Raw genomic sequence first — 13159 nt, forward strand, 5'->3', positions numbered from 1 at the left:
CAGAGCAGAGTCTGGCTCCAGAAGCAGAGAGGAGTGCCTTTCATGCTGCCACATTGCATCTGGGAGCTCCTGGCCCTCTGGTCAGGTTCTCTACACCAGGTTCCAGGGATCAGGAAGAAGATCCCCATGGGGATTACTCCTGCTCAGCTTCCTCAGCAGCTTCAGGGAGTTAAATGCTAAAAGAAGGGGGTCACTTTTTAGATTATCACTTGGATTCCCACTGCTGAGCTTTCAAGAGAAGTTGATGTACGTGTGCAACCTTTCATAGGTTCTTTAGAAATGTCATTTTTGTGTCCAGGTTACATTGTCAGTCAACCTTGATTTTTCCACAGGTGTATCACAGAGGAAGGACTAAGCACATAGCAGTCAAATGTCTGACCATGAACATGTAGAGAGGGCAGATCACTGTTCTTCTGGGACACAATGGAGCAGGAAAAACTACTACCTGCTTCATGCTCACAGGTACATGTGTGGGGTCAGCCATCCTGAGGAAGTGTTGAAAAAAATCATTGAACAGATCTAGATTTTTGGCTTCCCCTCCTTTCATTAGATTTCACTGATATTTTAATATTAAGCATTGTTTGTTGCTTAATATTAAAATATCAACTCTCTGGTTGTTCAGTTACCCTGTATCAGGAAAAGGAAGTCTTTGGCTTTCTGTCAGTCTGCAAAATTTCATTCCATTCACTATCAAGAAGCTATGAACATTCAACCTGAAGAAACTGATGAAAAAAAAGAGAAACTATGAACAGTGCTTAGCATTTCTTTCTAGATTTAACCTTCCTGTTACAGTGCAGCACCACTAATCTCTCAACAACATAATCTTTCCATTTGCTTCTGATTGCCAGAGGCACTTTTAGAATAATACCTGGTGAATTATTCTAAAATGATTTGTGTTTCAGAGTAATTTTTATGCTAAAATAACTGTTTCATATCCCATCAACTAAAATAATTTGTGAAATTTAGAAATGCCTTTATTTAAGAAATGTATATTTATTGAAGGCTTAACATTTGTAAAGCTCCGTACAATGCTAGCAAGATGCGCTTTCAACCCACAAGGAACTCTAAAAGCTAACCAGTTCCCCCTCGTTGCACACAGAACATTAAACTGCTAGGAAGCTATTGCACCTCAAAGTTAGGCTGCCCTGATGCTCCTCATACGTGGCTGATGCTCTTTCCACTGAAGGCATTTGAGGAGCAGCAAAATAGTGAAGCTGTGTCAGAGGTGCCTTTGGCCACCCCTCTGGTATCAGGACTTTAAAAACCAAATCTCAGCCCAGCAGGCACTTACTGGGCAGGCTCTGCGTGCATCAGGACTGGGGCACAGCAGTGGTTCTGAAAGGATCGTCCTCTCTCAGATATAGACACTGTTGTTCCTGACAATGTTGACCATTTAGGGAAGGCCTCTCCCATTTAGGGAAGGCCTCTCCCCCTATATAGGCCTGTGAGGTTCTTACTGCCTAAAGGGTATCCAGCTACACCCCTAGCCTAAGAGATCAAGGAGGCAAGTCAGGTATGTGTGTGAGTTATTTTTCTGCCTCCCCCTCATCCCTCTCTCCAGACAGCCTGTTCTGTTTACTTCTGGATCCACAGTGTCTGAATAGTACTTGGCACAGAATAGGCATTCCATAATATCATTGAATGAATGACGGAATTAATTAATATAATTGCAAATACTGCCAAAATGCAGACTGGGAATGATGTATCAGAGCTCTGCCATGGATTTCTACCAGTGGTGACATGGCATAAAAAAAGCTAACACTGGCCGGGCGCGGTGGCTCATGCCTGTAATCCCAGCACTTTGGGAGGCCGAGGCGGGAGGATCACGAGGTCAGGAGATCAAGACTATCCTGGCCAACACAGTGAAACCCCGTCTCTACTAAAAATACAAAAAATTAGCCAGGCATGGTGGTGGGTGCCTGTAGTCCCAGCTACTTGGGAAGCTGAGGCAGGAGAATGGCGTGAACCTGGGAGGCAGAGCTTGCAGTAAGCTGAGATCGCACCACTGCACTCCAGCCTGGGCGACAGAGCAAGACTCCGTCACAAAAAAAAAAAAAAAAAAAAAAAGCTAACACTGCCCTGGGGAAAGTGGCATCACTAAAGGATACATAATGGGATTCAGTAGCTTGAAGATGCTAAGCAGGGAAGGAAAAAAATCTGGCTGATTGCCTAGGACATTGGACAGCAAAGGGCTTCTGTATCGTAATTGGTGGTAGAAAGGCCCAAAACTTGGCACAGGCATGTTTTGTATCTTAAACGCCATGCCCAGTAAAGTTCTGTGGTTTTTTGGTTGTTTTTTGAGTTCTATTTAGTTCTTTTGTTATTATAACTTTACATTAAAAGACTTGTTACATTTACTCTATAATAGTATTACCTTCTCCCCTTCCCCCCAACCCCCAAACAATCATGGATGCTTTCTTATTCACAGCCAAAATGGAAGATCTAACAACCGGAGGGTGATTTGGCAAAAAGTATCAAAATCCTTTCAAGTCTTGTCCCATCTTTGACCTGCCAAATCTACTTATATTGATTTAGAATAAGGAAATAATTGGGAAGCAGGCAAAGTTATATCACAGGTTTATACTTGTGAAAAATTGCAAATAACGTAAGCATCCATTAGTCTGGACTGAATCAAGAAATACGGTATGTTCATAACAATAAAATCTTTTTAGGCCTTAAAAATGATATAGGGCTGGGTGCTGTGGCTCATGCCTGTAATCTTAGCACTTACCTACTTAGCAGAGGCAGGTAGATCACTTGAGCCCAGGAGTTTGAGACCAGGCTGGGCAACATGACAAAACCTCATCTCTATGAAAAATATACAAAAAAATGACGCACACCAGTAGTCCCAGCTACTGAGGTGAGAAGATCGCTTGAACCCAGGAGGTTGAGGCTGCAGTGAGTCGTGATCACACTACCGCCCCGAGCCTGGGCAATAGAGCACGAGCCAGTCTCAAAAAAAAAAAAAAGAAGAAAAAGATTTTGTTGATGTGGACAAATGGCCTCAATACATTGTTAAATGAAGAAGCCAGTTAGACCAGTCTGGCCAACATGCTGAAACCTCATCTCTACTAAAAATACAAAAATTAGCTGGGCATGGTGGCACACACCTGTAATCTCAGCTACTCAGGAGGCTGAGGCAAGAGAATCACTTGAACTAGGAAGATAGAGGCTGCAGTGAGCTGAGATCATGCTGCTGCACTTTAGCCTGGGCAACAGAGCCAGACCCTGTCTCAAAAGAAAAAAACCAGTTAGAAAACTAGAATTTATACTTATATTCTCATTTGTGTTAAAAAATAAATGTATGAGTACATTAATTAATAATTAAAATAAATTTTTGAGTACATTTATTTTTTACATAAAAAATACCTAAGGCTATATAGCAAAATGTTAACAGAAGTTTTTTTTTTGTTGTTGTTGTTGTTTTTGGGATGGACTCTCACTCTGTCGCCCAGGCTGGAGTGCAGTGGCATGATCTCAGCTCACTGCAAGCTCTGCCTCCTGGGTTCACACCATTCTCCTGCCTCAGCCTCCAGAGGAGCTGGGACTACAGGCCCCCGCCACCATGCCCAGCTAATTTTTTGTATTTTTAGTAGAGACGGGGTTTCACTGTGTTAGCCAGGATGGTCTCGATCTCCGGACCTTGTGATCCACTCGCCTTGGCCTCCAAAAGTGAAATGAAGTTATCTTTTAATGATAGGATTTGTATAACTTGTTTTCTTTGTTATACCTTTTTTTGACCTTGTTGTAATAAGAATTTATTGCCCTTTTCAACCAGAAAAAATACTTAGAAAATAAGAATAAAGACAATGATAGTATGCGGGTAGGCAGGCTGCAAAATTTTATGCTGGCATACATTTGGCAATGAGAGCATTCATTTATTTATTCATTCATTGAACAGATACTTATTAAGAATCAGAGATAAGTCGGAGAACTTGCCTTCAGGGATCTCAATTCAAAACTGTTAGATTCCCACAAAACTTTTCTTAATCATATTTACTACGCATCCAAACTATTATTTAATACTTACAGTAATGTAATTTGCTTTTTCATGTGCCTATGTGTGTTGTATTCATTTAACTCATTGGAATTTCTCAAAAGTAGGGAGGATATCTCCTATCTCTAATACTCTCCACACATCCTGGTACATTGTCATGCATAGAACATACATACTCCTTGGATGCTACTGATTCACTGACTATGGCAAAGAAGTAGTATAAGGACAGTGTGTGTGAGAACAAGTGAACAAAGCAGAAAGTATCATTGGGCCTTTGTGCTGCTGTGTGCTCTGACTGAAGATAACTTCAGTATCTTGTCTTCCCCTTGGTCCTAGGTCTTATTCCCCCTACAAGTGGATGTGCATATGTCAATGGATATGAGATTCCACAAGAGATGTTTCACATTAGGAAGAGCCTGGGCTGGTGCCCCCAACATGGTGTCTTATTTGATAAGTTAACAGTAGCAGAACATCTTTCTTTCTATGGTCAGGTGAGTTGATGGATAACAGGGATTTGTTTCCTGTGTATCCACTCTTGGGAATGATGAGATAGACTGCAGCTCTCTGATTCAACTCAGGGTGGGTCTTTTTTTTTTTTTTTTTTTGGAGAAGGAGTCTTGCTCTGTCACCAGGCTGGAGTGCAGTGGCGTGATCTCAGCTCACTGCAGCCTCCTGGGAGGGTCTTTAAAATGAAAACTTGTGTTTCTCTATTCTCAACACTTCTGACACCAAATGTATATGGAGTTTTCCCACACCAACCAATTCTCCAACTCTCTGGATAGCAACTGAGTGTCCTACAATTCAATTCTTAATGCTGACTACCTAAAGTTAATGCACACTCCACAGGTTTAAGGCTCAGTCTCACAAGATTGCCCCCATCCCTGACTTCAGATGTCAGTTGCAAGTTCCAGGTTGTTACCTGTACTTCTGACCAACTGGCTGTTGTTTGGGGGTTCCGACAACCCCCTCCTTAGGTTTGATAATTTGTTATAAGAGCTCACAAAACCCTTTATTATAGAGGGTATTATGAAGGATACACATGAACAACCAGATAAAGAGGTACATAGGACAAGGTATGTGAAAAGGGGTGCAGAACTTCCATGCCCTGTCATAGTATACCACCTTGGCAGCACCTCAGTGTGGTCACCAACCTAGTAACTCTTCAGAGCCCATAGTTTAGATATTTTTATGCAGGCTGCATCATGTGGTCATGACCAATTATTAGCACAGCCTCCAATCCCTCTCCCATTCCCTGGAGGATTGGGGGTGAGGCTGAAATTTCCAAGCTTTTTCTTTTTTTGAGGTGGAGTCTTGCTCTTGCCCAGGCTGAAGTGCAATGTCGTGATCTTGGCTCCTCCACCTCCCAGGTTCAAGCGATTCTCCTGACTCAGCCTCCTGAGTAGCTGGGATTACAGGTGCCCACCACCAGGCCGAGCTAATTTTTTTAATTTTATTTTTAGTAGAGATGAGGTTTCACTATGTTGGCCAGGCTGGTCACAAACTCCTGACCTCAAGAGATCCACCCGCCTCAGCCTCTGAAGGTGCTAGGATTACAGGCATGAGCTACCACGCCTGGCCTGAAATTTCCAAGCTTCTAACCATGACTTGGTCTTTCTGGTGACTAGCTCACATCCTGAAGCTGTCCAGGAGCCCACCAAAAGTTGCCTCCCTAGAACAAAAAGATGCTCCTTTCACTCAGGAAATTCCAAGGGAATTGGGAATTCTGTGTAAGAAACCAAATCAAATATCAAATCAAAGACCAAATATTAGAACAAAAGATGCTTCTACCAGCCTTGTCACTCAGGAAATTACAAGGGCTTTAGGAGCTCAGTGCCAGGAACCAGGGCAGAGACCAAATATATATTTTTTATTATGTCACAGTCTTGAAAACTCTTCTGGACACTATTCCTTAAACATTCAGGAAGGATGAAGGGGCATGGCATTTAAGTCAAGATTTCTGAGTTAAAGGATTTCTACAAACTACTATATTTGAATTTTTATATATTTTTTACTTTTTATTGAGACAAAATTCACATAACATGAAATTCATTTTACTCATTTTGCAATATTCAATTCAGTAGTTTTTAGTATACTCACAGTGTTTGGTTGTTTTGTTGTTTTTTTTTTTTCAGAGTCTCACTCTGTTGCCCAGGCTGGAATGCAGTAGCACCATCTCAGCTCGCTGCAGCCTCTGCCTCCTGGGTTCAAGCAATTCTCGTGCCTCAGCCTCCCAAGTAGCTGGGATTACATGCACCTGCCACCATGCCCAGCTAATTTGTGTGTATGTGTGTTTGTGTGTGTCTGTGTGTATGTGCGTGTGTGTGTGTTTTGAGATGGAGTCGCACTCGCACTCTGTCACCCAGGCTGGAGTGCAGTGGCGCGATCTTGGCTCACTGCAACCTCTGCCTCCCGGGTTCAAGCGATTCTCCTGCCTCAGCCTCTTGGGTAGCTGGGACTACAGGCGCATGCCACCACACCCGGCATTTTTGTATTTTTAGTAGAGACAGGGTTTCACCATGTTGGCCAGGATGGTCTGAATCTCCTGACCTCATGATCCACCCGCCTCAGCTTCCCAAAGTGCTGGGCCTGGCCTAATTTTTATATTGTTAGTAGAGATGGGGTTTTGCCATGTTGGCCAGGCTTGTCTCAAACTCCTGACCCCAAGTGATCCACCCACCTCAGCCTCCCAAAGTGCTAGGATTACAGGTATGAGCCACCATGCCCAGCCTGTATACTCACAATGTCATGTAACCATCACCACTATCTTATTGCAGAACATTTTCATTGCCCACAAAATAAACTTATACACATTATCAGTGACTTCCCATTGCTCCCTTCCCCTAGTCCCTGGCAACCACTAATCTGATTTTTGTTTCTATAGGTTTGCCTATCCTGGATATTTCATATAAATGGAGTCATACAATATGTGGCTTTTTATGTCTGGCTTATTTCACTTAACATAATGTTTTCAAGGTTTATCCATATTTTAGTATATATTTATACTTCACTCCTTTTAATAGCTGCATAATATCCATTCTACTCGCCTGAATGTTTGCCCATTCGTCAGCTGATGGACATCGGGTTGCTTTCACCCTCTGGCTATTGTGAATAGTGCTGCTATGAACATTAGTGTTCATGTTTTTATTTGAACACCTATTTTCAGTTATTTTGGGTAAATACCTATAAGTGAAATTAATGAGTCAGATGGTAACTCTATGTTTAACTTTTTTTTGTTTGTTTTACTTTTTGAGAAATTGCCATTAGTGTGAAGTAGTACCTTGTGGTTTTGATTTGCATTTCTCTGTTGACTAATAATGTTGAGCATCTTTTCATGTGCTTATTGGCTATTTGTATACTTCTTTGGAGAGATATCTATTCCAGTCCTTTGCCTGTTTTTTTGGTTGGGTTCTTTATCTTTTTGTAGTTGAGCTGTAAGAAGAGGTTTTTTTTTTTTTGAGATGAAGTCTCACTCTGTCACCCAGACTGGAGTGCAGTGGCAATGGTGCGATCTTGGCTCACTGCATCCTCTGCCTCCCAGGTTCAAGCGATTCTCCTGCCTCAGCCTCCTCAGCAGCTGGGATTACAGATGTGCACCACCACGCCTGGCTGATTTTTTTTTTTTTTTTTTTTTTTTTGTATTTTTAGTAGAAACAGGGTTTCACCATGTTGGCCAGGCTGGTCTCAAACTCGTGACCTCAGGCGATCTACCCACCTCAGCCTCCCAAAGTGCTGGGATTACAGATGTGAGCCACTGTGCCCGGCTTTTTTTTTTTTTTTTTTTTTTTGAGACAGCCTCTCACCTCTCATTCTGTTGCCCAGGCTGGAGTGCAGTGACAGGATCTCACCTCACTGCAATCTCTGCCTCCCAGGCTCAAGTGATCATCCTGCCTCAGCCTCCCAAGTAGCTGGGACCACAGGTACAGGCCAATATGCCTGGCTAATTTTTGTATTTTTTTGTAAAGATGGGGTTTTACCATGTTGCCCAGGCTGGTCTCAAACTCCTGAGTTCAAATGATCCTCCCGCCTTCGTCTTTCAAAGTGCTAAGTGAGATTATAAGCATGAGCCACCACACCCAGACTGTAAAAAGTTTTTAAGTGTATATTCTAGATCCTAGGCCCTTGTTAGTTATATGATTTGCAAATATTTTCTCCTACTCTGTGGGTTGTCTTTTCCCTTTATTGATAGTATTTTTTGATACACAAAAGTTTTAAATTTTGATGAAATCTAATTTATCTTTTTTTCATTTGTTACTTATGCTTTTGCTATTATATTTTAAAAATTATTGTCTAGGATTTACACCTATATTTCTTTTTAAGATTTCATAGCTTTGGTTCTTACATTTAGATCTTTGGTCCATTATGAGTACATTTTTGTATATGGTGTGAGGTATGGGTCTACATTTATTCTTTTTCATATAGATATTAAGTTATCTCAGCACTATTTGTTGAAAAGACTATTCTTTCCGCATTGAATGGTCATAGCACCCTTATAAAAAATCTATTTACCATAGATATATGGGATTGTTTCTAGACTCCCAATTCTATTCCATTTTTCCATATGTCTGTTGTTATGCCAGTACCACAATGTCTTGATGACTGTAGCTTTCTAGGAAGTTTTGAAATTAGGAAATATGAGTCCTCCAACTTTGTTCTTCTTTTTAAGATTGTTTTGGCTATTCTGAGTCCCTTACATTGCTATATGAATTTTTAGGATCAGCTTGCCTATTTTTGCAAAAATAATAATAATAATAATAAGGTATTGGAATTTTAGTAGGGATTACATTGAATCTTTAGATTGCTTTGTGTTTATTTTTATTTTTTGAGATGGAGTCTTGCTCTGTTGCCTAGGCTGGAGAGGCTCAATCTCAGCTCACTGCAACCACTGCCTCCTGGGTTCAAGCGATTCTCCTGCCTCTGACTCCCGAGTAGCTGGGATTACAGGTGTGTGCCACCATGCCTAGCTAATTTTTTTGTATTTTTAGTAGAGACAGGGTTTCACCATGTTGGCCAGGCTGATCTCGAACTCCTGACCTCAGGTGATCCACCCACTTCGGCCTCCCAAAGTGCTGGGATTACAGGCATAAGCCACTGCACCCAGCCTCTAGATTGCTTTGGATAGTAATGTCATATTAACAAAATTAAGTGTTCCAATCTATGAACACAAAGGTATTTCCATTTATTTAGGTCTTCTTTAATTTCTTTCAGCCATGTTTTACAGTTTTCAGTGTACTTGCCTTTCTTGCACTTCCTTGGTTAAATTTATTTCTAAATATTTTGTCTTTTGTGATACTAATGTAAATGGAATTTATTTTTGTAATTTCATTTTTGGATTGTTCATTGCTAGTGTAAAGAAATACAACTACCATTTGTATATTTATCTTATATCCTGACATTTTCCTAGGCTCATTTATTAGCTCTAATGGCTTTTTGTGGATTCTTTAATGTTTTCTATATATAAGTTTATGTGATCTGCCAAGAGGCAATAGTTTTACATCTTTCAGTCTGGATGACTTTTTTTTTTTCTGGCTAATTTTCCTGGCTATAACTTCCAGTAAAATGTTGAATAAAGTGGCAAGAGTAGACATCCTTGTCTTGTTCCTGATCTTTGTGGGGGAAGCTTTCAGTTTCACCATTAGGTGTGATGCTATCTGTGTTTTTTTCATAGATGCCTTTTATCATGCTGAGGAAGTTCCTTTCCATTCCTAGTTTGCTGAGTGTTTTTATCATGAAAGTGTGTTGGATTTTGTCAAATGCTTTTCTGTGTCTACTGAGATTATCATGTGATTTTGGCCCTTCTTTCTGTTAATATGCTATATTACTGCAGTGCAGTTTGACTCTAACAATGGGCTGGGTGTGGTGGCTCATGCATGTAATCCCTGCTCTTAGGGAGACAGAGGCGGGAGGATAGCTTAAGCCCAGGAGTTCAAGGCTTGCCTGGGCAATATAGCGAGACCCCGTTCTCCAAAGAAAAAAGGAGAAAAAAAGACCAAAAAAAAGTGTGACTTTAACAATAGAGTTAGCATAGGCTTCACACATTAGAGGTATAATCCCCCACAAGATTGCCCCCACTTTGGAACCCACAAGCTTGGAGCTTCCCAGACAAACAAAGCACTTCTGACAAACTGGCTGCAAATGTGGAAGTCCCACTATTCTCTCAGGTTTGTTAATTCACTAGAACGATTGACAGAACTCAGGAAAGTACTATACTTATGATTATAGTTCTATTCTAGGGGATACAATTCAGGACAGGCCAAAAAAATAGCTGCATGGGTGGGGTCTGGGAGAGTCCCATGTGCAAAGCTTCTGTGTCCTCAGGGCGTAGCACCCTCCCAGCATATTGGTGTCTATTGGGGTAGCTCACCTAAGCTTTGAGTATCCAGTTTTTATTGGGGTTTTATTACACAAGCATGAATGATTGAAGCATTGGCCACATCAGTGAACTCCATCTCCAGCATTCTTTCCACAACCCAGGAAACTGGGAGGCAGGCTGACATCACATAGCTCAAAGCCCCAACCTTCTAATCGCATGGCTAGTCTTTCTAGTGTGACCATCCCACATCCTGAGTCACCTCCTTAGCATAAACTGAGGCATAACGATGGCGGGGTGGAGATCCACTATGAGTAACAAAGATACTCCTATTACTCCAGAAATTTTAAGCATTTACAGTCTTCTTTCCAGGAACCAGGGACAAAGGCCAGCCAGTTCTTTATTATAAAACACTGAAACACTGGTTTTTCATGTGTTCAGTCTCCCTTGCGTTCCTGAGATAAATCCCACTTGGTTGTGATGAATAATCCTTTAACATGCTGCTGTATTTACTTTTTAACATCATAAGTTTATTTACATGGTTCAAATGAAAAAGTCTCTGTCCATCCCTTTCCCTGAAGGTAATGAGTTTCTTGTGTAAGTTTTTATGTATATGTATACACACAACAAAATGTTCACTGGCCAGGGTCGGCCTCCCGCCAGGAGCCCTGCATCTCCCTGCATCCCCTGTCATTGCAGCTGAAGGGCCTGTCACGCCGGAAGTGCCCTGAAGAAGTCAAGCAGATGCTGCATGTCATCGGCCTGGAGGACAAGTGGAACTCACGGAGCCGCTTCCTGAGTGGGGGCATGAGGCACAAGCTCTCCATCGGCATTGCCCTCATCGCAGGCTCCAAGGTGCGGCAGTGGGACTGGAGGCAGTGGGCTCCCCTCCTGCTCGACCTGGGACTATAGGCGCCTGCCACCACGCCTGCTAATTTTTTGTATTTTTAGTAGAGATGGGATTTCACCGTGTTAGCCAGGATGGTCTCGATCTCCTGACCTTGTGATCTGCCTGCCTCGGTCTCCCATAGTGCTGGGATTACAGGCGTGAGCCACCACGCCTGGCCTACTTTCTATTTCTTTTTTAAAAAAATGGCTGGGTGCAGTGGCTCATGCCTGTAATCCTAGCACTTTGGGAAGCCAAGGCGAGTGGATCACCTGAGGTCAAGAGTTTGAGACCAGCCTGGCCAACATGGTGAAACCTCATGTCTACTAAAAATACAAAAATTAGCCAGGCATGGCGGCAGCCATCTGTAATCTCAGCTACTTGGGAGGCTGAGGCAGGAGAATCGCTTGAACCCAGGAGGTGGAGGTTGCAGTGAGCCAAGATCATGCCATGGCACTCCAGCCTGGGCTTCAGAGAAAGACCCTGTCTGAAAAAAGAATAAAAAATAAAAATTATTGGTCAATATTTTATATCTGTAAATAAATATATGTTTCATATGTGTAATTATGAAGTGTAAATAACAGAATGAGCACTAGTGAACCCTCTATGCAACCTAAGAACTAAGGCATAGCGATAACTTTTTACGCTAACCATACTCAACCCCACAACATCAGTTACGTAGTTAACCATTTCTTTCTTCTTGAAACACTTTTCTCTCTTGGCTTCCTTGGCAAAATTTACTCCTTGGGGGGTTTTACTCCTACCTGTCTGGCTACTCCCAAGTCGCAGTGGGAAAGAATGGGAGACAAGCAGTTTTGAGAGAGGTGGTTATGAAAAGGTCAGTTAAGAATTCTTTACATTTGAAAGGCCCCTGAGCCACCCTAGTGGAGACATCAAGAAGGCAGTTGGATGTGAATGAAGCTGGGCATTGAGGAGAGAGTCAGCCTGGAAATGCATGGGAGTCATCTGCTTGTGGAAGTATTTAAAATCGTGGGAAGGGATATGGTCAGGTAGGAAGAAAACATAGAGAAAGAAGCAAAGGAGCTTACAAACAGTTCCTGAAGCACTCTTAAAATTCGAGGTTCCACAGAGAGGGACCTTGCAAAGAGACCTGGAGAAAAGAAGCCTCATAAAGATGAATGGAGAATAAGCACAAATAAGTAAAATTGGAATTGAGAATTGGGGGAAAAAACCCGTAGATACAAAAAAATTAGAAGACAATATTTTGTACAGTTTTAAACTAATATATTAGAAAACCTGAATATAATGGTAGATTGTCCAGAAAAATAATTTTATTAAAATTGACTCAATAAATACCAAAAAGTTTTTATAAACCTGATCACTTTTATCAAATATTTAAAGAAAATATAATTTTGATTTTATTCAAACTCTTCCAGAGAACATTAAAAAAATACAGGCTGGGAGTAATGGCTCATGCTTATAATCCCAGCACTTTGTGGGGCTGAGGCAGGAGGATCACTTGAGCCCTGGAGTTTGAGAACAGCTTGGGCAACACAGGAAGACCTGTCTCAACAGAAAAAAAAAAAACAAAAACAAGAAAGAGAAGGAAAGGAAGGAAAGAAGGAAGAAAGAAAAAAGAAAGAGCCAGGCTTGGTGGTGCACATCTGTAGTCCCAGCTACTTGGGAGGCTAAGGCAGAAAGAACGCTTGAGCCTGGGAAGTCAAGGCCACAGTGAGCCGTGATCATGCCACAGTACTCCAGCCTGGGCAAAAGAGTGAGACGCTGTCTCAAAAACAAACAAACAAAATCTCCCTGCTCCTTTTTACTAATATGGGTTAATATAATCTAGCAGATCACTGAAAGAATACTGCACCATGTAGTTCATTGAAAGACTACTATATCATATTGAAAGGATTGTTTGATATTATCATTTATCAATATAATTTCCCATAATATGTCAAAAAGAAATCACCATGTATTCATCCACATATAATAATTTACTTAGGAA

At 41.5% G+C, this 13159-nt stretch overlaps 1 protein-coding gene across 1 annotated transcript in view; it reads left to right on the top strand.

Moving 5' to 3' along the window:
* LOC112129411 (ATP-binding cassette sub-family A member 17-like) overlaps positions 1 to 13159 on the top strand; it is a 111919-nt gene that overhangs the window by 60270 nt on the left and 38490 nt on the right. The window contains 3 exon segments of the mRNA XM_063717818.1: positions 333 to 462; positions 4334 to 4488; positions 11004 to 11212. Of these exon segments, the coding sequence (XP_063573888.1) occupies positions 333 to 462; positions 4334 to 4488; positions 11004 to 11212 (494 nt within the window).

This window comes from Pongo abelii, chromosome 18 (genome assembly GCF_028885655.2).
Source record: "Pongo abelii isolate AG06213 chromosome 18, NHGRI_mPonAbe1-v2.0_pri, whole genome shotgun sequence".
Classification (NCBI taxonomy): domain Eukaryota; kingdom Metazoa; phylum Chordata; class Mammalia; order Primates; family Hominidae; genus Pongo; species Pongo abelii.